Below are 26189 nucleotides of genomic sequence, written 5' to 3'. Positions count from 1 at the left end.
CGCGTTCTAATAGTGGAACAAGTTTCAACAAGATATTAGTAAGCAGTAGCGCCTCTAATTATATCTGTATGCTTAACAACTATTTTTCAAAATACATTACGTATTGCTTTCATATTTAATGTAATATTTTACAACACTTACATGCAATTTGAAATGAAATTGCTTTTGCTTGAAACTTTAGGGTCAATATGTAATGTGAAATTGTATCAATAAACCATAATTTTCTAGTCTCTAGAAGAACAGTTGGCCAAGCTAACGGCTGACTTTGAGGTGGCTACCTTAGAGAAACTCCGCTGTCAACAGGAAGCCGATGCTACCAACTGCACCATTCAGTTGGCTAACAGACTGGTAGGCGGGCTGGCTAGTGAGAATGTTAGATGGGCGCAAGCTGTCTCAGAGTAAGTACCCACATATTTATATACCTATACTATATACATACTTATGCATTTACAAGTCATATGTGCTAGGTACGTATGCATTAAAGCATATGTTATGTATGTATATTTTGTATTTATTTCAGTTTTATGCAGCAAAATACCACTCTCCCGGGAGATGTGTTGCTAGTGACGGCGTTTATTTCATATGTTGGGTGCTTTACCAAACAGTACCGGCTTGATCTTCTCAATAAAATGTGGCTCACACATCTAAAGACTTTAGAGGTTAGTAACTTGTTCTAACATAAATTCTATATCAACGGTATAATACGGTTATAAAGGTTATACTAAACATGAATTGGATGCATCTTATTGAATATCTCATATCAATGTTGTTACTACAGATAAGTCAAAAGACAATAACAAGATTCATAAAACTTGACAGCTCTCTTGACCAATAAATGAAACAAGGATTGAAGATGGCCAATCACCGAAGAGACTTATAATAACTTTCTTCAGGGCCTCCTGTGTGGAGTTAATATAAAAAAAAATTATTATGTATGTTGTTTTTTTGATATCAGAAAGGCCAATCCATTATATTATATTTCGGTGGTAGCAGCCTTATAAATGAGGGCAATTTCAGTTTAACGTAATATCTTGTCGTAGGCGTATCCGTTCGTAGTCATCATATTATGCAATGGCTAAATAAAGAATTTGATGGCTTAGTAGTTTGGCTTTGGGTAGATCATCCCTCGTTGGATGAACGGGATGTGGATCCCGGAACTTCTTTCAGAATTTTTCATTGCTCAATAAACTTCTATTAATTTTTATAGTAAGATGTCATTATCAATGGCGTATAGTGAGATAGTTAAGGGTAAAGGTAATTTGTCAGTATTTTGTAAAAAATAATTTTTGAAGTTTATATAATATTATGGCGATGGGTTATAGAGAAGTTGTTTTTCAAAACTACTGCCAAATTACCTTAACTTACCATGTATACTGTTACCCCTTAATTTACGAACTTACGAACTTGTATGTGAATATTATGTCTCATTTACTCGGTTAAAAACCTTATTAAAGATATTTGAATATTATTAATTAACTCACCCCAGCATTATAAACCAGCGAGATGATGGAGTGTTGGGAGGCCTAAATTTAGGAAGCTGGATGGAATGGAAGCTAACACTAATGCTTTCTATGGAATAAGGAACTTGATAGAGACATCAAGAAACCAGCAGAGTGAAAGAGTTTCCGCGGTTAGGATTTCCCTAGGGTTGTAGTACCAATGACGGTGGGAATTCAAAGTACTATTTTTCGTTTTATAATAATTTCAATTGGATTCTTTTAATCTTTCAGCCGCCGTTGCCAATAACAGAGGGTCTGGATCCTCTCACCCTGTTGACAGATGACACTCAAATAGCAATGTGGCAGAATGAAGGACTGCCTTCTGACAGGATGAGCACAGAGAATGCCACCATTTTGTCCAATTCTGACAGGTGGCCATTGATGATAGATCCTCAGGTAAAAACAATCCATAAATTGTATGTTTACCAAAACTCAACTTAAAACTTCAGGATTTTAACAATGTTTTGAGTGCATAATTATATTAAAAGTTAATACAAAATTAAAGATTTATTTCTATTTCTTAGCTCCAAGGAGTTAAGTGGATAAAGCAAAAGTACGGAGATATCCTTCAAGTTATTCGTTTGGGTTCAAAAGGATACTTGGACACTATTGAGAAGGCTTTGAACAAAGGAGAAATTGTCCTGGTTGAAAATATTGGAGAGAACGTTGATCCCGTACTAGATCCATTGTTGGGAAGGAATCTCATCAAGAAAGGAAAGTAAGAGATTCATTTTATAAAATAAATAATAAACTCTTAACAAGTATTGATGATTTGAAAGCTTTGAAGGTTTTGATAATTTTGTACTAATCCAAATATTACTATAATAGTATGCCCTCTGGCAGAGTGTAATCCTCTTGGCCATGGAATCAGAATTTGTGAGTTTAAATTAAATCAATTTCACATGTGCAAGTACAGTAAAACTCTCATAAAAAGTTTTCCAAGGGACTGAGGACCAAAAATGTGGGATCCAAATTTCTATATCTCACCATAAACCTTTGTAATCGGGGTTATTTTTAATAGAATCGTCACATGTTTAAACAATGAAAACATTTATTAATACTTGAATTGAACAATATATAAAATTATATATATTAATACATTTCGCCACTAGTTTTCGTTTGTGATGGATTCACCGTTGAACTTTTAAAACTTCTTAGGCGGAAGCAGTTTTAGCTGAAACTTCTTACGTGGGAAAAAATCGTGTTTTTTGCAGAAACAAAACTTCTTGTGTGTGAAAACTTCTAAAGTGGGAAATTCTTAGGCGAGTTTCACTTATATACACATGTATTATATTAAAACTAGTGACCCAATAAACATCAAATTTTGGTATTCCATCAGGCACCGTTTCAAGGCAGACAATTTCTATTACACCAATTCATTGTCCACACCTAGTTATTGTTTTTATAACGACATTACAACAATATTTTCCCTTTCAGAGCCATAAAGATAGGTGACAAAGAGGTGGAGTACAATGCAGAGTTCAGGTTGATTCTTCACACCAAGCTGGCAAACCCTCACTACAAGCCCGAGATGCAGGCGCAGACCACTCTGGTCAACTTCACAGTGACCAGAGACGGGCTGGAGGATCAGCTACTGGCCGAAGTTGTCAAGGCGGAAAGACCAGATTTGGAAGATTTAAAGGTTATGATATTTTTGTACTAATCCAAATATGACTATACGTCGACCCTCTCCGGCAGAATGATAATCTTCTTGGTTATTTAATCCATAGGTTGTGAGTTCAAATGTAATCAATTTAACAAATGTAATTTAAATATATTAGTTTATAGTAAGTGTGTGTGTATATGCTTACATTAAAATTTGCGACCAAGAAACATCAAATTTTGGTATTCCACAAGGTAACGTTCTGGGACCAATATTATTCACTTTGTATGTAAATGACATATTTGTTCCTATTCTATCCTACTAACATTGTTAAATTAACTCTTATACCGAAGATACAGTCCTTGGAGTAAAAGAAAAAACATAGGAAAAAATCAATTTAAAAGTCACAAAAGATATAAATAATCGATAAATATGGTTTGATGATCAGACTTGACTCTAATAACAGTATCACTTTGTTTAGACACCTTTCAGAATCAAAATATTGCTCTAATCGCCTTTAGCTAAGTATATTGACTAGATTTAATTCGCCATGCACTTCCTAACCTTATTTTTTCCTTCCCCTCCCCACTTTCTCAATGGTGCCAAATTCCTCAAAGTGGTGATGACCTAGTCCACCTGGTTCTAGTTTGAACTCTTGTGTGAGATGTCATATAAACAAAATATTTTTTTAAAGATCTAGTCATACAAAAGATAAGGATCTATATCTAATTTACAATCTGCATTCATTATAATCAGTTATTATCTTCCATTAATTAAATTAAATATTAGTCCTCACCTACATAAAACCAGTTTTTATTTTTAATTCATTTACAGGCCGAGCTGACAAAGCAACAGAATCAATTTAAAATTCAGCTGAAGGGCCTGGAAGACGACTTGCTCTCTCGTTTGTCTTCAGCTGGAGCAAACATCCTCGGAGACACTGCTCTTGTAGAGAATTTAGAAACTACCAAAAAAACCGCCGCAGACATTGAAAGAAAGGTACCTGCTTACATAAGTACATATAAAAACAATTGATCCACAAAGAAGAAAAAAAAAAAAAAAATTTTATGCTAAGCGTGGCGAAGTCCTGTTTTAACTTGATTGTTTTGAATTAAGTCTATCTGCAATTTTGTTTCTACTTTCTGTTTTCGTTTCCTGGCCGCTTTAATGGTTCAGTAAAGATTATTTTTTCAAATGTGAAATCTTCGGACGAGTTGTTTCATAGAACTTGAACAATTCATCAAATTTCAATGTTTTCAAGTTCTGTGAAGGTTCTATTCAAGTTCAATTCTGGCAAAATACATTCCATATAAAATGTCTCCAGTGGCTTATCCATTTTATTCTGCCAGAACTGGTTGTCACGTTCAATTCTTTAAAAAATCACTCCTAAAGGTGTCCAGATGACAAAATAACAAAATAATCTGCGAGTTACGTGAAGCTGCCCCTGAATTTGAAAGAAGTAATCGTGCGTTCTTTTCAAAAATAGATTGCCTTCACGCAACTTGCAATACTTTATTTTTCCGGAAAGTATTGCCTCGATAGGCGTTAAACTTGCTGCAGTAAGTAGACATTTAATTCTAAAACACAAATAACATTTTATAAAAATCAATAACGTAAGTTCCCTAATTCATAACCTAATTATCATTGTTAAAAATGCTCAAATAATGATTACTTACCCATGTTGAATGAAATAAATTATTTGGGGATGCTTCGGTTAAAAACTGTGGAGTTTAAAAATAATATTATTCGTAAGCAAAGTAACAAATTCGTCAATTATATGGCCGCGCGGGCTGACTGCGAATGTCGACTAATACATATACATACACTAGCAATAATAATAAAAAATGAAGGACGATTGACGTAGGTATGTATGCATGTATTTGTTAGGCGGGCGATCTCTCTAGAGCCCCTGCCCCCCGGCCCCCCCTACCTACCCTAGCCAGCCCGACTCAAGAAAGTGCGAATGAGACAATAACAAAAAAGCTAGTTAAATAAACGTTGAATTTGTGGCCACCAAATTCGGCTTTTGAAGCAAATAAAACTTTTTTCAGTGAAGATTCAAATTTTATTGTATTTTTCATTTTATGCCTGAGACAGGATGTGTGAGATTTTTTCAAAAATATCTTTCATTTGGTCACAAAAAATTGCCAAAGATGCCTCGTAAAATCATGTAAAATCGTCATTTTCTGGGGCCTATATTCTATAATTTTAGGCAAAAATCGAAAATCTGATCCACATCCGTACTTTATATATACCATGTCTTTTAACAAAAAAAAAAAAAAAACAGTTTACTCTAGTATTTTAGCCATAAATCCAAATTTAAATTTTGTATGAAACAGGCACCGCAGCCATTCCTCTTAATGGCTTTTAACTTTAGGGGGTTCTACTAGACCAAGGCTGCCCAACCTTTTTAACAGTTGGGCGAAATTGACGATTTTGAAACAAAAAAAATTCAAAATGAGTGCTCCCCACAAAATATTTGAAATCCAAGGGGGGGGGGTTGTTACGGAACTTCGCTGAGAAAAAATTCCGCGCACCCAAAGACATCATATGTGATTCCCCACAACAATTTTTCGAATTCCGTGGGGGGGGGGTGGCTACAAGATTCTATTTCGGACGCAAAAAATATTATATCAAAAACCGGTGTATTTTTGTTTAAAAAGTAAGTTCAACAGGTTAGATTTTTTCATCGCTGATTCTCGTTCTGAGTAGCCTAAATAGCGATAAATCGCCTTCGTTGGCAACACTGGTGACCGCGCGCAAGCTGCATTGTTTGCTTTACCGCGGGCCAGCGACACTTTTTCAAGTTGGCGTTTCACGCGGTTTTTGAAAATGTTTCACACGTTTTTTGAAAATGTTTCACACGTTTTTTGAAAATGTTTCACGCGGGCCACTTATAATTCGTCACATTGTGGCCCGCGGGCCTGGGGTTGGGCAGCCTTGTACTAGACCATCGTCTCAAATTACAAATTAAAAAATATATATATATATACAGAGGTACGTCGACATACGAGTTTAATTCGTTCCGCAACCTTGCTCGTATCTTGAATTACTCGTATATCGATGCAGATTTCCCCATACAAAACAATTAGACTACCATTAGTTATTAGTTATTTTTGTTACGTGGTTTTGAATAATAAAAACGTATTTATAAATTACAAATATTTATTGTACAAAAACAAAAAAGAGAATGTAAATAAATAAATTAGATATCCTTACTGGTCTTTGCCTTTTTCGCTACATTTTTCTCGCTTTTACCTGTAGGCCGTTTAGAAAAAAACATGTCCAAGGAGGTTTGTTTCTTCCTCCCTCTCAGAATGTTCCGGAAATGAGTTAGGCAAGTGTCATTAAAAAGATCAGATGCACGACCTGTTGCAACTTTTTCTGGGTGTTTCTTTTCCACGAACTGTGAAACTCTCTCCCACAACCAATTTCTTGCATAACATCCGTATGCTGCTGTGACTGTAACTCTTGTATCTCCTCAGTCGTCAGTTCCTGGGTGTGCTCCTCGACGAGTTCGTTCACGTCTCTCTCTTCCACCTCTAGACCCATGGATTTCCCCAGAGACACAATCTCCTCCTCTACTGACATACCGGGTTACAATTCTTCGTAGATCTTACCTACCGGCCGACCTGCTAAACCGAATTCGCATCTCGAAAAACTCGTATGTTGGGGCACTCGTATGTCGAGATACCACTGTATATATATTGGTGTTTTGTTGTTTATATTCTATTATTATTTATTATTCTTCAAGGTTGCTGAAGCTAAAATAACATCTCACCAAATAGATCAAGCAAGAGAATTCTATCGTCCTGCCGCAGCCAGAGCTAGCTTATTGTATTTCATATTAAATGATCTCAATACTATCAATCCTATTTACCAGTTTTCATTGAAGGTAAACAATATTCTATTTATATTTCAAAAGGTTGCTATCGTATGTGCATTGAACAGATTAATGAACGCTTTTAATTGTTATTTGTTGCAGGCGTTTAGTGTTGTTTTCCAAAAAGCGATATCTAAAGCTGAACCAGCAGAAGATGTGACGCAGCGAGTGAAGAATCTGATTGATTGCATCAGCTATTCCGTGTTTCAGTACACCACTAGGGGACTCTTTGAATGTGACAAACTTATATTCGCATCCCAAATGACATTCCAGGTACGTTTCTAACTATGACATATGACAGAAATGCCAAGTCTTTTGAATGAAAGAAATCATAAAAGTCTACAGGAGTACGCAAGTATCCGATACTTATGTTTTATAATTACAACTTGTCGCATACCCTCCGTACACGTCACTAGTTACTGAAATCATGAGACCCGCTTCGCCGCCAATCCTCGTTGAGTTCTCGAAAACAAGAATGCCATAACCTCACTCACAACCACACAGTTTGTTGTAGCTGTCACTGTTTTGTTCCTAGCATTGATCTAAAGCACACGCATTGACAAAATGTCTTACACAAGTGATGCCATGTTTAGAGTCTCGATGATATGAGTGGTGATAACCTCGCCCGGCTGGTTGCGGGAAACTGGCGTCGCCGAAATAAAGGCAACATGTACATGTGTCGAACCTTCGTGCAGTTGTATGGCGGTAGTTGCTTAAATATTTGAATCGTCGAGTATTGGATATTTGCTTATCCCAGTGGACTACAAGTATGATCTTATCTCCGCAGGCCTCAGCCATATCCTGTCAGGCGATAGGAGTATTTCCACTTTGCAATAAAATCCAAATAAATTAAATATTCTGAACGTATTCAAAAACTAAAAAAATGTTTTGTACGCTCTCATATTTTATTATTTTAAATAAACATATATGTTTTGAAATTCTTAAATTTTGACTGCAAATATTAAAAAAAGGGTCATGTAACAATTGTTGTTAACACATTGTCCACAGCTAGCTCAGAATAATACTTAAATATACTGCTGTTTTATACTTACCTCTTCAGCCGTATACTCGGCCTTCTCACCAATTCGGGTTGTTTGGGCGGGGACTAGGGAGGTGAATTTAATTAATAACATCTATTAATTATGTATGAGTCTCTATTATAATTGGGTTTATCAAGTGTTAATACTAAATCTAAATTATACTTAGATCTACTTACATCTATAACTTAACTAGTTGTCATATGGTTCGGATTACTTCTCCACTATTCACATTGTCATTGTTCACGGTTACTACACTGTTTTCACTGAGTTGGTTCTGTTCGTTGGCCTTAGTAAGGCCGAAGTCCTAGGTGGCAGCCTCTGCCGTTCTGCAGCTCAGGCCCTCCCGGCCGCGTCTGATCTCCGCACTTTCTTCGTCTCCCGCCCGACATTACGTCGCCGGGTGGAGGATAACACTTGAAAATCACTTTCTCTGACTCGACTGTAACTTCTTCATCCGCCGCCCAGCATCACACCGCTGGGCGGGGAGCGCGTACTTCACCACCACTCCTGTCTCGGTCTCCTCTCTCTCCCCTCTCGATCTTGACTGTCTTTCTTTCTTGAACTCGTAAGACCTGTCGCCCTAACCCGCACTTCTCACTTCTTTCTTTACAACCCCCGTCTGTCAACACTTTCTTTGTCTTTGGGCGCACACTGCGTGACATACTTAGTTTAACGTTCAAATTTATTTGTGACGAAATTTGATTCGTCACAACACCCCCTTCGTTACAAAAGAAAATTATGGTTTCCTACAAACATAATTTTCTATTTCCCTTTTCCCATATGACAACCTTCTTAACTCTAAACATGGTAAATCTTAAATTATAAACAATTCAATATTCTAAATTTAACATTTCTTATCCTCATCATTTTTTTCTCTTTTTCATCATATCTCATTTTCAACGACAATCCTTTTCGCTACACGCTCTTTCAAACCCGCAACAAAACTCAAGACAAAAAATTTAGCCTATCAACATAAAATAACATGAAAACAATAAAAGTGACAATAAAACACATTAAAATCAACGATGAATACTAACACCTCGACTAACATAACACATCTTATTTTAACCAGGCGATCCAATCCTCTCCAGACACTTGAGGATATAAACCCTTTCAATTTTTGTTTACAAATTTCTTCCCAAGCATGTGACCAAAAACTAATGACAAGATTTTAAATGACAACATGAAATGACAACATAATTAATGACAATATTAATGACAACATAAAATTTTCAAAGAATCAGGATAGGGAAGGAGTTGGGAATTCATACCTACCACTTCAGTTTAATCTCCCCTCAGTTCTGCTGGCATGTCTGAAGTATAATAGAATTTCATACTTACATACGCATAACTCCTTATCAATACACGTTGATCACTTAAACCTAAACCTTAGTTGTACTATGCAAAAGAGGCCGTTACTAATCTTTATTCACTCCTCATTTACCTAAATCTATTAACGCCTACATCTTCGATAACAAAACAAGAAATCCGGTGTACATACATAGTACATCTGAAATGAAATGAATGATAAAAAACTAAACAATATATGGTAACAGAGTTGTAGTGTATCTCCCGACGTGATACACAATGCAAATTGAGCGCCAGGTAGTTTCTATTACGCGGAGAAACCACCAAAACCGGATACTCTGTCTCTCATTCAACCGCTTTTAAGATGCAACCTCATCATGTCTCATTTTATCATTCCTGCTGGCCAATGCTTCAATGCATCATCCCACTTTATTTAAATTTTTTGCACTTTTACATATTTTACGGTCTTTTATCACGCGCGCAGAATTCTTTTCAGATATGGAGACGTTTAGGTACACACATATTAATTTCAACGAACGCGCGTATTTGTTCCACTCAAATCGTGGAACGTTCAGTGCTCGCTTTCGTTTTCGCATTTTCGCTTGTGGACGCACTTCTACCAATACCGGTCTTTTATCACGCATACAGACTATTCAGATATGGAGACATTTAGGTACTCTCATAGTAATTTCGTCAAACATGCATATTTGTACCACTCAAATCGTGGAACGTTCAGTGCTCCTTTACGTTTCCGTTCGCATTTCACATTTTTTAACTTGTGGACGCACCTCTACCAACACCGGTCTTTTATCACGCACGCAGATTACTTTTTAGATATGGAGACATTTAGGTACTCTCATACTAAGTTCATCAAACGTAAGTATTTGTACCTCACAAATCGTGTCGGTGGTAAGTGCTCCAATTCGTAACTATCGCAGTTCGTCATCACATTCGCACGCGCCCTTTTATTTTCTCATCTGCGCAGACTACTATCCGAAACATTGCGAGACTTTAGATACAAGATAATGTACGGTTTCGCCGAACGAAGATATTTGTTTTTCTCAAATCGCGTTAAGTGGATGCGCCTAACCCTTTCTCTCCCCTCTCTATCGGTCGCCTTCCGCCATCAATTTTTAATTATCGGATTTTTACCGAACACATAAAATTGATCGAAATTGTGGTATGAAAATGAATTTCTCCGAATGACATATAGAAAATACATTGTTATTCTTATGCCGTTCACACACAGCAAATTTTAGATTTGCTGACTCAGCTCACCACAATCTTGATTTGATGACCTTTGTCAACGGGACAAAATAATCCTAATCCTTACTCGGGGTCAAACACCCCTGCCTAAAACTCAACAAAAAATGAACTCGAATGGGTACCCTAAAATCACTATCATTAATACATTTTAGCAAAAAAATTAGCCACTTGACATCTCCCGACTTACTTGCTTTCTAAAAAATATAACATTCCTGAAAATATCTATCGGTGATGAGAGGATTAACGATCTCCAGGTACCTACAGTCCCAAATGTGTCAAAACGCCGAGTTTGTTTGATAATGATTTAACTGCCCCCCGACAAAAAATAGCACTTGACATGCATCTGACTTCATCACAGAACATTTTTGTTTACGCCATACAAAAAACGAAACACCCAAACAACTGTATGTAACTCGAGACAAAACATAACAAGGGCGAGAAACAGTGCAGAAGATTAAATATAATAAGAACATGCAAGTATTTACCTTGTTTTCAGGGATGGGTTTTAGGAATGTCAATAACATTAGTGATAGATATAGTAAAATATCTAAAACCGCTTCACATTGGGCGCCATTTTGTAACAATTGTTGTTAACACATTGTCCACAGCTAGCTCAGAATAATACTTAAATATACTGCTGTTTTATACTTACCTCTTCAGCCGTATACTCGGCCTTCTCACCAATTCGGGTTGTTTGGGCGGGGACTAGGGAGGTGAATTTAATTAATAACATCTATTAATTATGTATGAGTCTCTATTATAATTGGGTTTATCAAGTGTTAATACTAAATCTAAATTATACTTAGATCTACTTACATCTATAACTTAACTAGTTGTCATATGGTTCGGATTACTTCTCCACTATTCACATTGTCATTGTTCACGGTTACTACACTGTTTTCACTGAGTTGGTTCTGTTCGTTGGCCTTAGTAAGGCCGAAGTCCTAGGTGGCAGCCTCTGCCGTTCTGCAGCTCAGGCCCTCCCGGCCGCGTCTGATCTCCGCACTTTCTTCGTCTCCCGCCCGACATTACGTCGCCGGGCGGAGGATAACACTTGAAAATCACTTTCTCTGACTCGACTGTAACTTCTTCATCCGCCGCCCAGCATCACACCGCTGGGCGGGGAGCGCGTACTTCACCACCACTCCTGTCTCGGTCTCCTCTCTCTCCCCTCTCGATCTTGACTGTCTTTCTTTCTTGAACTCGTAAGACCTGTCGCCCTAACCCGCACTTCTCACTTCTTTCTTTACAACCCCCGTCTGTCAACACTTTCTTTGTCTTTGGGCGCACACTGCGTGACATACTTAGTTTAACGTTCAAATTTATTTGTGACGAAATTTGATTCGTCACAGTCACTCTACGTTTTTTATAACTAAATTTACTGATAACGAAAACTATTAAAAAAAACACTTATTATTAGTAATTTTTATTACAAACCTTATCGTTAGCTCACTTTTTATCATTTCATATAAAAATGTCTCATAATTCTTTTTCCAAATCGGTCGGTTCCTTTGTTTTCATAAAGGTGCACATTTTAATTCTTCTATTGTTAATTTCTAGATTCGAATATAAAGCACGGTGTTTTCTCTTTCTAACACCGTTTAGATCATATTTCTCACTACGTAAGTACTGTAAGCAAGTTACAACGATTTCTGTGAGACCATAAGAGTTGTTCCCAAAAGTGAAAAACTTGGTCTGAAGGGTTAAACCTTAGGTCTGTAAAATGTCATCTGAACAAACCCAGGATGGCTAAACACTAAATTTCATTTTTTAAATTAACTGAGATTTTTCTTCTGCATCCTATCTTTAGATTCTTCTAATGAGTGAAGAGATTTCTCCTGCTGAATTGGATTTCTTATTGAGGTTTCCAATTAAGCCTCATGTCACCAGCCCTGTAGACTTCCTGACCAATCAAAGTTGGGGAGGGATATGTTCATTATCCGGAAAAGAAGAATTCAGGTTGGATATTGCTTTAGATATTGAATATATTTTATACATATCTTATGCTTAAATGTGAACTTTGTTCGTAGAAATCTCGATCGTGATATAGAAACCCAATCAAAGAGATGGAAGAAGCTAGTAGAACTTGACTGTCCTGAGAAAGAAAAGTTTCCTCAGGTATGTATTGAATATTTTCTATTCTGTAACTTTATATTATGTTTGTTCATGTGTACACAATATGTACATTTTATTATTGATATGTTTTTTACGATTTTTAGGAATGGAAGAATAAAACACCCATTCAGAGATTATGCATGCTTAGAGCTCTGCGTCCTGACAGGATGACATATGCTGTAGCGTAAGTTACTTAAAAATCCTTTCTGATGTGTAATTATTATTGTCTAGAGGTTAAAAAAAAAACTTTACATAAACAACTCTTCTCTTCTCTCAGTACAGTTAAAACATTAAGAAATACTTAACTAATTACACACCATAGTACATAACATGATTGTACATATATTATAAAGGTTGGACACCTGCGCATAAATTGTTTTGATTTTCGAAACATTTACACAAATAATGTTTTCCATCGGCCAGATAAAACAAAAACGTTGTGGCCATGCCCCAATGTTTCAATGTTTTGAGTAAATATGTAAGGAAAAAAACATACATTTTGTGCGCCAGAGACTTCTTCACGGCATCCCCAATTGGGGCATGTTGTGAGGCTGAAGGTAGGGATGGGAAAGAGATGGGAAGGAGATACCTAGGAGTCCCTGGCTATTCAGACCTGGTCACCAAAGACGGCCAAAGCCATTTCAAGCAACATTTCAATTCTGAATGGTGGTCTTACACCAGGGTGATACTGAGAGTATCTTCCACTCTGAAAGGTAGCACAATTTACTCATTTAAAGTACATTTTGAAATAGCACAAATCAATCAAAATCTACTTGCGCATGCCGGGATTTAAACCCGCTACCTCCAGCTCTCTAGTCGAGAGACTTACCCCTGGACAATGGAGGCTGTCAAAACAGTAATCTGTGTATTTATTACATTACCGAATCTTTATCTTTTTTTAGAGCCTTCATTGAAGAAAAAATGGGCGCCAAATACGTGGAGAACCGCACAATGGAATTCAGCAAGTCTTTTGAGGAGACCAGTCCATCCACACCCATCTTCTTCATCCTATCTCCGGGCGTCAACCCGCTCAAGGACGTGGAGACGCTCGGCAGGACGCTCGGTTTCACGTCTGATGATGGGAACTTCCACAACGTTTCGCTGGGTCAGGGGCAAGAGGTGGTGGCTGAGAAAGCCATGGACACTGCGGCGCAGAGCGGACATTGGGTGGTGTTACAAGTAAACGATACATTAATTATGACAGTACAAAACAGAATATTGAACAAAAGTATTATTTTATCATGTTCTGTTTTTTCCGATCATCAATAAAATAATGTAAGCTCATCTGTTGGATAATCTGTGGAAGTTAGAGAACAAGAACTCTTACTTTCCAATCTAATACCCGAGCCACATGAGGCTAGTATTTCAACAGGACAGCAAGCTAACTAACTAACCACTATTTTTTCATATTATTTCTAGAACATTCATCTGGTAAAGAAATGGCTGCCATCTCTAGAGAAGACCTTGGAGCTATATTCTTTTGGTTCTCACCCGGAGTACAGGGTGTTCATGAGTGCCGAACCAGCGGCTACTGCAGCAGCCCACATCATCCCTCAGGGTATCCTCGAGTCTTCCATCAAGATCACCAATGAACCACCCACTGGAATGCAGGTAAGAACTCATTTTGATTTATTATTTTCTGCAACCTTCGTATTATTACACACATTTTTTGTTAGTTTTTATTTTTTAATTATAAAATTTTTATTTCTTTCAGTTACTGGCATTTTATATTTTCTTTGCACTCCAGGTTATTTTTTACCCAGTTACCGACATGTGAGTATTTACTTTTTATTTCTAGTTTTTCTCATTTTCATCTTTAATTTTTTTCAAAAAATTTTTTTTTACACATATTTATCTGGTAACCAAACACGGCCAAAACCATTTCATCCAATGTTTCAATTCTGGTGCTCTTACACCAAGGCGATACTGAGAGTATCTTCCACTCTGGGGTACAAATAATCTTGCAAGTATCGAGTTTTATTGCCTTTCTTTGTACATATGTTTTTTTAATATTTTTAGTCCAATGAACAAATTATGTATATCGGAACAATTTTCAATAAAAAAATGTAGTAGTCACATTAGTAATCATCATAACTTTTACTGGTGAAATAGACGGTTGTGTTATTTTAACCGTCCAAATGTGGTGTGATGCAGACATAAAATATACTCAATCATAATACGAAAATTTGTATGATCCAAATATTGTTTCTTTGAAGTGATATAATATATAATTCCACCACCGATTTCCCTTGGAAACTTTCAATGTGTTCCACTGTCACTTTTACCGATATAATAATGTTTTAAATATGGGAATATTCATTGAATACTTCTGTTTCTTTATTAGAACCAAAAATCCCTCTTTTCTTTAGTTCACCCATTACTTTTTGTACTTTTAATTTGTCCGATCTGACTGCAGCGCGGATAAGTTCCCACATGGGGACACAATATGACCTTTATAAATATTTTGCTCTTAATGTGACGTTACATTTCTGAAAATGGGGCTCTCCTCCTGGGTACAAATAATATTCAAAACCTTTTACGGATAATTATTTCAACTTTGTATTATTTAACAGTTACACCAAAGCTATAAAAGTTTATGACTGTATTTTATCACAAGCAATTTGTATGGGTTATAAATGTTTTAGGCTAATCTCCACAAAGCCCTGGACAACTTCAATCAGGAGACACTGGAGATGTGCGGCAAGGAGGCAGAGTTCAAGGTTATCCTGTTCTCGCTGTGCTATTTCCACGCCGTGGTGGCAGAAAGGAGGAAATTTGGACCCCAGGGCTGGAACAAAGTGTACCCTTTTAATGTCGGTGAGTTATTTGTAAAACAATATATTTTAATCAACATTATATTAACCCTTGGAATGCCAAGCTCCCTCTATCTATTACTACCTTACTGTACTGCAGTAAAATGCCTAGCGATCCGCTGTGCGCCAGCTTACACTATTTTCGTAATAACTTACTTGTTTTTTACAAAATAATCTTTTTGTAAATTGTACCATCTTACCTGATAATGGGCTTATATATTTATAAAAATTGTATATACCTATCCTAGGTAGTTCACCCAGGATAACTACTTTTGTACAGGGAAATGTGTTTTTTTTTCTCTCTAACTTTATATAAAAATATAATATAATGGAAAAATACAAAATTATAAAATATACGAGTTTTATTTTATTTAATAGCTAATATGATGGCCCATTCCTCTTAGAATGCTATGGCTTACGCGTGCCTGAAAACTTTAGCCGTTGTCGTCGCCATGACTTGTTCAAGATACCACACGGCAGAAGAGATGTTCTAGCATGGCATGAGGAATGGTGCTGTTGCTTTCTGAAACAGTGGATGTATTTAATTCCTCTTTAAATAGTCTTAACACTTTTTTGTGTTATTATCTTACAAGTAATTATAATTATCTTAATAATAATAATAGTAACATGGCATTTACATAGTGCAGTTTAGTGTCATTTCACTTCAAGTGCGCTTAACTATAACAAACTTAAAAACGGTAATTCAGTATTAGTGGTCATGTTCTTAAAATTATTCCTACAGTGTGCCTTACCCAATACAGATCCAATATTATAACACTAAATAAAGATTGTACTGTTATTGGATGAATAATCTGTAGTACAATAGTAACAAAATGTTAAAAAAATATGTATATAAATATGCATTCTTCTCAAAAAAAAAAAGTTGTAACAGGCTTTAAAATAATTTATTACTATGACTTTTGAAAATCTGAATTACGACACTTGACACGGAATTTGCAACGCGCTTTTTCACAGATAAAATAAATATGTTTGCAAGTGTCGAAATGACAAGCTAGAATTATAGAAAGATACATTATTTCCTTGCCAAGCGAATAAAATATATTTTTGTAAACTAGGAGAATTTATTAATTTCGCTGCGGATATCTTGGCATTTCGAGGCATAAACGACATGGCTTTCGTAGTTCCACTCATCAGTCAGGTTTTGACGAAAGTGTTGTTTTTCTCAGGTGACTTGAACATCAGTGTATCCGTTCTGTACAACTATTTGGAGGCTAACTCCAAGGTACCTTGGGAGGACTTGCGCTACTTGTTTGGAGAGATTATGTATGGAGGGCACATCACAGATGACTGGGACAGGAAGCTGTGCATCTCTTACCTAGAGGAACTTCTCCAACCTGATTTGGTAACACTCTTACTATTCATTTTATTGATTGACAAGTGTTATTAACCAGTGCTTTCTAAAATCTTAAACAGTTCTATTGCTGAAATCATCCATTAGTCTCTATTTCTATTTATCCTTTCTCTAAGCCTATGGATAGGCTGAATATCACAGACAGGATACTTCTCCAAAACTGCTGCACTACGAAGGTAGTCTTTCCATATAGGGGTGATTTTTCAATTTACGGCTACCACTGTGACTGTGACGATAATAAATGAAGACGATAATAAATGAAGACGATAATAAGTGATGGCAAAGGGGAATAATGATGGAGTTTTACCTACCATTAAAACTCTTATTATGTTGCCTTCCTCATCCAGAACATATATATTATGTGAGAGACGACATGTCGATTCTTGTCATAGTGGTCTGATCCTACTTCCTTTTTCCTGTTTTGGTAATCCTGGGATGACATCATCTACTCGCTCTGTGATTGGTTGTTTGTTTTGTCACCGGCAGTTGGCGTCTCGCGTCGTTTCATTTGTCAATTATAATCTCACCAAGCAGTGATTAAATATATGTTCTGGATGAGGAAGGCAACATAATAAGAGTTTTAATGGTAGGTAAAACTCCATCATTATGTACTGCCGTTCCTCATCCAGAACATATATATTATGTGAGAAGTGTTTGTTATCGCCTTGGTGACAGAACTGATGTCAATTGTGAGAGGTTATAGGTTCAAACAGATTTGTGAGAGATGGCAATGTCAACGAGTTACCTCCTTCCATTACCTCCCTTCTGTAATGTTTTGCAAAAGTGTTCTCGCTCTTCCAATTTCCTCTTTCCAGGATCTTTTCAATGGGGCAATTTTCTAACCAGCTCAGTGATGCTACAGCAGACCTTGTACTCCCTGCTGATTTATCAATGCCAGCACTTTTTAGTACTGTTTTCACCCATCCTCCAATTATTGTTCTTGAGGCAGGTTTTGGCGGGCCCGTCGTTGAAATAAATAAATTTGGTATGGAATTTGATTCTTGTCTTCTTACTCTAGATAAGGTGCATACTTTACGGAGCCAATATACTGGATCTGTAGCTCGGTCTGAGGAAGCTTTAAGCTTCCATCCCGACTGCTGACGAGTAGTAGAATCAGTTTTAGATCCAAAAGCTGGCCAAAGTATAATATGGTCCCCATTGTCCACGAAACTGTCTGGTGTGTATCGTAACAGAGTAAGATCGTGCACTCTTCGTCCAGATGCGAGTAAAAGAATGACAGCGCATCTTCGAGAAGCCTCAAACAGAGTAACTGTTTCTGTAAGGTTTTCTTTCAACCATACAGTAACTTGTCTAGGGTCCCAGATAGGCAATGCTTTTTTCTTTCTAGAAGTATTAACTATACCTTTCATCACTTGTTTAACTAAGGTATGGCTGCTTAGCGATTCACACTCTGGGTTGGTTAATGTTGAAATGGCTGACTTATGAAGAGCAATGGTACTAGGAGCCAAGCCTTCTTTAAGTTTTAAATTGGCTAAAAATCTTGCCAACTGGGAACCTGAAGGATCAGCTATATCCACCTTATTCTTGACACACCATTGGCCCCACCTCTTCCATGCTAATTTATATGCGGTGACCGTTGAAGATCGCCATCCAGCATTGAGGAGGCCTCTCTCGTGTTCTGACCATTCATTGAGCGCTCCTCTCCAGCCCCAATCTTCCATACTTCCATCTCCAGTTTTTGAATCTGAGGAGGATGAAGACCTGTCGAGATATCCACCAGGTTGTCGAGTAGGTTGGTTATTTGTAAAGGTGGAGCTAGTGCTCTCGACTGGAGATCTGGCAGCCAGAACACCTTGGGCCACCTCGGTACTACCAATAGGTAAATACCGACACACTTGTTTAGATGTTCCAGGACTCTCGGTATCAAGCAAGGCGGTGGAAATACCCATGCCAGTGGGAAGCACCAAATCCTGCTGAAAGCATTGTGATATAGGGCTGCTGTGTCGGTGGGGTCTATGCATATATAACTGTTTACAACATGAGCTCTCTTGGATGCAAATAGGTCCACCATGGGTCTGCCCCAAAGGCAGAATATCTGGTCGGTCGCTGTAGGTAGAAGGTGCCATTCTGGTAACAAGGTCCCTCGGGAAAGATGATCGGCGAGTCCATTGTATCGTCCCGGGAGGTAATACACTTCCATCCTTATGTTGTGCGCGTCCGCTACTTCCAGAATCTGATACGTTAACTGAAGGAGGTTCACTGATTTCGTACCTCCTTCGTTGCGTAGATATGCTAGTACCGTTCTGTTGTCCGATTGAATGAGACAAGTAGAATTGCTCAAACTGGCTCTCTGGTACTTCAATGCATGGAGAATAGCAAACATTTCTTTTAGGTTGCTGTGCCATTTGGTTTGTTGTTGTGTCCAACAGCCTGAGAGTGGGATGTCGTCTACCTGCGCCCAAGGGCGGATCCAGCTTTGGCGCCAGGGGGGGGTCACGCAGTCGTGGTCAAGTTTTTTTTTTTTTTTAAAGAAAGACAAACATTCCCGGGTTACGAATAACCCAACAATAACTCCTACCACCACCACAGAAAGCCGAAAATGCTTGCTTGTGTTGTGATGGAGGACTTAGGTCCGGTCAGTTACAGTTACAAGAAGTTATAATTTAATTTTGATAATAATATATACATATGAATATCGTTAATAACAGGAGAGCATGTTTTTTCATCGTCTAAGGTTAATGTAGGCAATGTTATAGCTGTAGAAGCAAAGCAAGAAGCAGAAGCATCGGCAGTACAATTATTATCCTCTGTAGTTGTTGTAGGTAAATTTTTCGAGTGAGCTATCTCAAGCCTTGGTTTCTTTGTGAAAAATGAATCTATTTTTTTAAATGAACTGCCACCTATATTACGTTTTAACCCACCACCACCATCTCCTTTTCCCTTAGAGTCACCCTGCAAGCAAAACCATGCAAATTTCACACCCCACAACAGACAACAGACTTTTGTAAATACATATTAATTATAAGTACCTACGCTACGTAAAACACCCAGACTCAAGCCAAAACAAATGTTCATTCCGTAAATATTAGCCATGCAGGTACGGACGGGGCTTGAACCCGCGATTCATTGTGTGAATTTATCTAAGATTTTAGGTTAGGTTAGTTAGGTTAGTAAGCTTAGGCTCTTCAAACTCCCTCTTCCAAAAAAAATAATTAAGTAGGTACATAAGTCACACTCTTTCAGTAAGTAGGTAGGTAGGTACCTACTTATCTACCCACGAGGTACTTTAAGACTGGGGTTATACTCGCAATTAAAATTTACGGATTACATAATATTTTGAATTTTGACAGGTCACTCACAGCTCACAGGAGCGTTTACATATGCATTATGCATCCGACTTGTGGTAATTAATGATCACGGAAGTTGTTCGGAGGTTCGACCTGCGCCTGTGTAAATGCTCATGCGACCGTTTATATCAATCTGTAAATTTATTTGCGGTAAGATGGCTTCCTTTCAACAACGACCTGCTACTGTCAAATTTACTCGATTTTGTTAAGTAAGACAAAAAGGCCCAAATAAAGTGTTGAAATAGATTTTGGCTTTAATTAAACAATTATCTATGCGCTTTTGTTCCGTCAAAGGCGACAATTAATTTCGTTTTATCCGAATGACAGCTACCTACCTGACATCTGCTGACGGCAACCGGCTTCGTATTCAAAATTTCAAATACGTAAATGTTAAAAACAGAAACATTAGGATTAGAAAGGATTGGACCGATAATAGGCCACATGCATCACATTTTTAAAAAAATCCGGTTTAGGCAAATATTCTAAGACGTTCCGTATTTTTTTTTAATCGTATTTTTGAAACCCTGGTGATTTTTTAAAAATTTCAACTCGAAAAATCAGACCATTTTTTATAAACCGGAAAGACGGGACATAATTTTATGTGCAAAAAAACGGTAATTAAATAGCCGAAAGTCATTTAAAAAAGAACGTTTTCCACACGAATGTCACAAAAATGGCATGAAATTGTACGGAGTTCTGTTCATAACATCTGTCAAAACACCGCCATCTTTAGCAAAAAGCATAAATGTACCAAACCACCTACTCATGCAAAAAGTCAAATCAAAGGTTAAGTGGTTAAGTTCGCAGAGAACAAACAATAAATCTAGTAAACGTTAAACGTCAAATTCAAAAATTCGCCGGATATCAAAGTGTTGCCGTATAAAAAAAATAATCAGTGTGGAATTTTACAAAATTAATGGAACATAATCGGAGACGGAACATTTTCATGTAAATCATTCAAAATCCATCATTAAAAATAATACTATGCATTTCTAAAAAAAATTACTAACGTTTTCGTAATCTTAGTAAAAAAATCTATCCACACTTTTAGCCTTCATTTTAATTGATTCTGAAGAATTTGTTACAAATATTAAAAATGTGTCCACTTCCGAAGTTATTAATTCATCATCTAGAAAAATAAAATCTGGTACTTACCGCTAAGTCCGCTAACTTTATAGTTATACACGGGTTATAAAGTTTTAAAATCGTTGAACGTAAAATATATTAATTGTAAGGTATTGTTTTATTAATCTAAAATATAAATAACTTGCATCCCTCGTGCGGCATAATTTTATTTTTTTTAAATTCAATTATAATTTCGCCGAAATAAATTAAAATGTTAGCCTTGGGCAAAACCTCGATGAACGAGGTTGTGTCTCGCCTTAAGAATTGCTTTAGGAAGTATAGGAAGGCTGGTAATTCGCGCGGGCGCGTTAGACCTGTCCAGACCTGTCAAAAAACTTCCGAAAGAATAAGTTCTGTAACTTACTAAAATTACGTTAAGTGACTTTTGGTGTCGTTTACATTGGGAATTTGGCCAAACTCGCCTTCAAGAGCGATTTACAGGAAAAAAACTTACGAGTCTAACCCCAGCCTTAGAACATTAACAAATAACATTTGAGTTTAAACACACATACACTGGCATAATGAAGAAACTGATTAGATTACTTACCATTTCTTGTAATGAATTGAATTTGCAGCAACAATTTTTAAGAACACTATTACTTATATTGGAACTTATTTTTTTTAACTTAGTAAACAAATAAAAGTAAACACTTTATTAATAAAGTTTAGTCGTTCCGATTGAGGTTAGGTTTTGCTAGACGCTAGACGTTAGTCGAAACAAAGCGCGCGCAAGCGTCACACGTGGTTACACGTTACACGAAATGTGTCATAATAATATGAAAGGTGGCGGCCGAAGCGCGCGCCGGTGGCGGTGCGCGGTGACGCGGTAACATTCGAATTTTCGATGCGTTCGTTCCCGAATAATGCGTTTGCCGTCAAACAAAGTATTATATTAAATTAATTAAATATCGAAAGTACTTAAATAAAATTTATATTGTGACAAAAAATATATAAAAACATTATGTTTAACAATTTTAATTAGTGGTCCACCTAGGTCCTGGATGGGCCCAGGACCTAGGTAGTCATGACCCCCCCCCTGGGCTGGGGCCCAGGGGGGGGGTCATGACCACCGTGACCCCCCCCCTGGATCCGCCACTGCCTGCGCCCCCCACCCGCTGTCTGCTGCGTCTGTCGCAATGAAGTGGCATGCTTTGGGGAAATGGATAAGGGAATGCGTACTCACGTTGTGCCTCCACCAATCTAGATCCTCCAGTACTGCAAGGTTTACAGGTACCTTCTTCCGGAGTGGGAGCTTTGTCATGGCAAGTGACTGGAGCTGCATCTGCCTGCAGTGCAAGCGACCCCTGGGAACCACAAACGCTGCAAAGTTCAGTTGTCCTAGGATGCTCTGCGCCTCCCTCAGGGACCATTCCTTCCGTGTCGTAACCTTTTGCAACGACTTCCATATTGCCCGGCACTTGTTCCTGGTTAGCATCTTCTGATTGAGGCCAGTGTTCCATAACACTCCCAGATATTCTATCGCCTGTGTCGGTAGGTGAACACATTTCTTTATGTTGATGGTCCAGCCGAGCGACTGTAAGAAATCCAACACTACTAGTGTCTGCAGTCGGAGAGTTTCTTGACTCTGATGAGCCAGGAGAAAATCGTCCAAGTACACAATAACTCGAATGCCCTTTTTTCGAAGGATCTCTGCGATCCAATTGGTTATTGCTGCGAAAATTTGAGGGGAACTGCTCAAGCCCTGGGGCAAACATGTCATCTGCAGACATTGACCTCTGTACACGACACGCAGAAAACGTCGATGGGTCTTTGACACTGGTATATGAAAGTACGCATGCGCCAGATCTACTTTTGTCATATAGTCTCCGGGTTGCAAAAAGTCGGGTACTTTGAAGTGGGAGATCAGGGAAAACTTTTTCCCTCGCACAAAATCGTTCAACACTTTCAGATTGATGATGGGACGATTGGTCCCGTCGCTCTTCTGCACCAGAAACATCTGGGAGAGAAAACCCCGATTCATGGGTGCTGGTTCCAGCACTCCCATCTTCAGCAACTCCTTTATTTGTATGTCCATTTCGGGTGTTTGTCTTGTGGTGAAATTGTGCAACCTCACCTGAGTGGGTCTGGACAATGGAGGTCTCAACCAAAATGGGATCCGATAGCCATTGAGGATTTTTAGGGCGAAGTCGGGGGCATTTGCGATACGCCATTGTTCTAAAGAACTTCGCAATTGCCCTCCCTGAAATCGCCTGGGCTGATTGTCAATTGTTTCGGGGACGACGGTGCGAGGTCTGCCCACGCCCCGTCGGCCTCCGAAATTTCCGTCCTCTGCTGGAAGAGGAGGAAGGGCCAGAGTGGTGACCGGGGTCTGCCCGCCGGTACTGATATGGAAATTGGGTGAAACCCAGATTTCCTGCAGAAGCACATTGAGTCTGTGTTCTGTTATTTGGCCTTGACACAGATTCCAAGTCAGATCTCGCAGACCCCAAGGGTTGCCTCGCAACCCTTGGGGTCTGCGAGATCTGAGCCCTGAAGACTTTGCTTGCCCCACCAAGTCTCTGCAACTGGGAGACAAGCTTGTCTTCATTAAAAAGGTGCGATACCGTTGGAGGAATTTTATCCAGGGCTGATTTCTCCGATGGAGTTTTGCACAACTCCAGGATACGATGGCGTCGCCGCTCAACGATTTCCGCCCGCTTCCCACAAGCTATCTGAAGGATTGCATCGTTTTTTGCAATACTTCCCCCAAGGACATTCTGAAATTTCTCCGCTAGGGTCTTCGGTGAAAGTTCGGTGTCAGGCTGACAGCTCCAGGTTAGGACGCTCTGTATAGAGTCCTGGATGACCTGCCTTTGTTGGAGCGCCACGTGAGTGATTGCTGCAAAGGCCCTTTCCATTCCTGTGAGTTGAGCACATGCCGGCGTGAGGGAATTGAGCTCGCAATTTACTTCCAACTCTTTGAATCCCGGGTCTGCTGCATATTCTTTTAATGCCTTTGCGTAGCGTACGTTACACCAACCGGGAGTATCAAAATTTTGCAGGCGCTCCACCATCTTTAACATAGCATCTGTCGGTGCTCCCATTAACGGTTCCTTTAACGCAACTGTGGGATCCGGCACACGAAAAATCGGAGCAGCGGATGTACCACAAGCACTGGTGCCTGGCGCGTCTATAGGGGTTGACAAAGACTCGCCGTCAATTTCGGAACCCTCAAACTCACTCGCGTCAGAATTGCCGGCGGCCGCGGCATCTCGCCTGAACACGAAACGCTGCAGATCGCTTAACTGGCGCGTCAATTTCTTGAGCATCTTCTTTTGCGATCTCTTTTTGCGCCTTTTGTTTTTAGGCCGCGAACAACCCGAACTCGAAGACGAATCCGAATTCTCGCTGCGACGTCTGTGTGTAGAGGAGGAATCGATATCCTCGCTACGGCGTTTGTGCGTAGATTTCGTCGGAACTACGGTAGACATTATGACGCAACAAATCTGACCGCTATACTGCGTTCTTCCCGCCAAATGCACAACGCGTAATCTACACAAAGCACTATTTTTTCTTTTCACGAAAAGGAAACACTCTCAAGGAAGTTATTTCACTCGTTTTTGAGTTATCTCAGCACTTATGTATTTGAAAAAACTTAGCGCAAGATAATTCGACCACATTCGAAAGAATTTCGATGTCAATTAACAAATGAAACGACGCGAGACGCCAACTGCCGGTGACAAAACAAACAACCAATCACAGAGCGAGTAGATGATGTCATCCCAGGATTACCAAAACAGGAAAAAGGAAGTAGGATCAGACCACTATGACAAGAATCGACATGTCGTCTCTCACATAATATATATGTTCTGGATGAGGAACGGCAGTACATAATAAACAATTATTCCCCTTTTGCTAATTCTGGTTTCTCTGTAGGGTGTCATAGAAGCTTTAGAAAAACTTTCTGAAGCAGTTTTATTCGTAATGCAACAAAATGCATCACTTAGAGTGGAAGATACTCTCAGTATAGCCCTGGTGTAAGACCACCATTCATAAGTGAAACTTTGCTATAAATGGCTTTAGCCGTGTTTGGTTACCAGATCTGAATATCCAGGTACTTCCCCATCATCCTCTTCCCTGTCTCCTTCCTCTCCTCACTACCTTCAGCTTCACAACATATCTTAATTGGGATGCCATAGCCTCATTGGCTCAAGGCGGTTAGAAGCGGTTGTGACCCTTGTGCGGTATTCTCTTAAAACTCATTAGCCTGTTGATCTCGTACCATCAAATCTTATTATGTACATACAAAAAAAATTACATTTTCACTTGTTACCTTTTAGGTTGACGGTGAGCTTCAACTCGCCCCCGGGTTCCCCGCACCCCCCAACACGGACTATGTGGGCTACCACACCTACATTGATGACGCCATGCCACCCGAGTCTCCCTACCTCTACGGCCTTCACCCAAATGCGGAGATAGGCTTCCTCACCACCACCAGCGAGAACCTGTTCAGGACCGTGTTTGAGATGCAGCCGAGGGACGCCGGCTCCTCTGGTGGGGCTACTGTCACAAGAGAGGATAAGGTTTGATGTGCTTTCTCTATTAATTCGTATATCTGCTTTCTGTAGTAGTCTTTCCCAGAATTCTGACTGGATACTTCTCCAACAAGATATGTAGTAGCCTCTTTTGGTTCATTGTAAGTTTTACAGCCTTAAGCGGGGTCCTTCTGGTGACGTTCTTCGTCTGGTTAATCCACAAACGATAAGCTTTTTCATAATCCCTTTCCTTGTCTGATATGTGAAGAAGATTTGAAGAAGGTAGAGTCTTATGTACCTATATCTTCTTTAGCTTTGTAGGAGATTGATGTATGTCCTGTTGATTTATTAATGCTTAGTAAAATTATTAGTGTTTGTCCTG

The 26189-nt window shown here is 38.6% G+C and overlaps 1 protein-coding gene across 1 annotated transcript in view; it reads left to right on the top strand.

Annotated features, from left to right (window-relative positions):
• Window positions 1–26189, top strand: part of Dhc93AB (Dynein heavy chain at 93AB) — a 111272-nt gene that overhangs the window by 78627 nt on the left and 6456 nt on the right. The window contains exons 42-57 of the mRNA XM_089640559.1: window positions 229–398; window positions 521–659; window positions 1731–1895; window positions 2024–2217; window positions 2937–3141; window positions 3937–4101; window positions 6857–6997; window positions 7088–7258; window positions 12410–12558; window positions 12630–12717; window positions 12819–12898; window positions 13617–13893; window positions 14134–14325; window positions 15360–15531; window positions 16715–16890; window positions 25613–25855. Of these exons, the coding sequence (XP_089496685.1) occupies window positions 229–398; window positions 521–659; window positions 1731–1895; window positions 2024–2217; window positions 2937–3141; window positions 3937–4101; window positions 6857–6997; window positions 7088–7258; window positions 12410–12558; window positions 12630–12717; window positions 12819–12898; window positions 13617–13893; window positions 14134–14325; window positions 15360–15531; window positions 16715–16890; window positions 25613–25855 (2727 nt within the window). The remainder of the gene's footprint in view (window positions 1–228; window positions 399–520; window positions 660–1730; window positions 1896–2023; window positions 2218–2936; window positions 3142–3936; window positions 4102–6856; window positions 6998–7087; window positions 7259–12409; window positions 12559–12629; window positions 12718–12818; window positions 12899–13616; window positions 13894–14133; window positions 14326–15359; window positions 15532–16714; window positions 16891–25612; window positions 25856–26189) is intronic.

The sequence above is a fragment of the Hesperophylax consimilis genome, chromosome 15 (genome assembly GCF_061612785.1).
Source record: "Hesperophylax consimilis isolate HC1 chromosome 15, BYU_Hcon_1.0, whole genome shotgun sequence".
Taxonomy (NCBI): domain Eukaryota; kingdom Metazoa; phylum Arthropoda; class Insecta; order Trichoptera; family Limnephilidae; genus Hesperophylax; species Hesperophylax consimilis.
The sequence above is the reverse complement of the archived record's forward strand: the minus strand, read 5'-3'. Positions and strand labels throughout refer to the sequence as shown.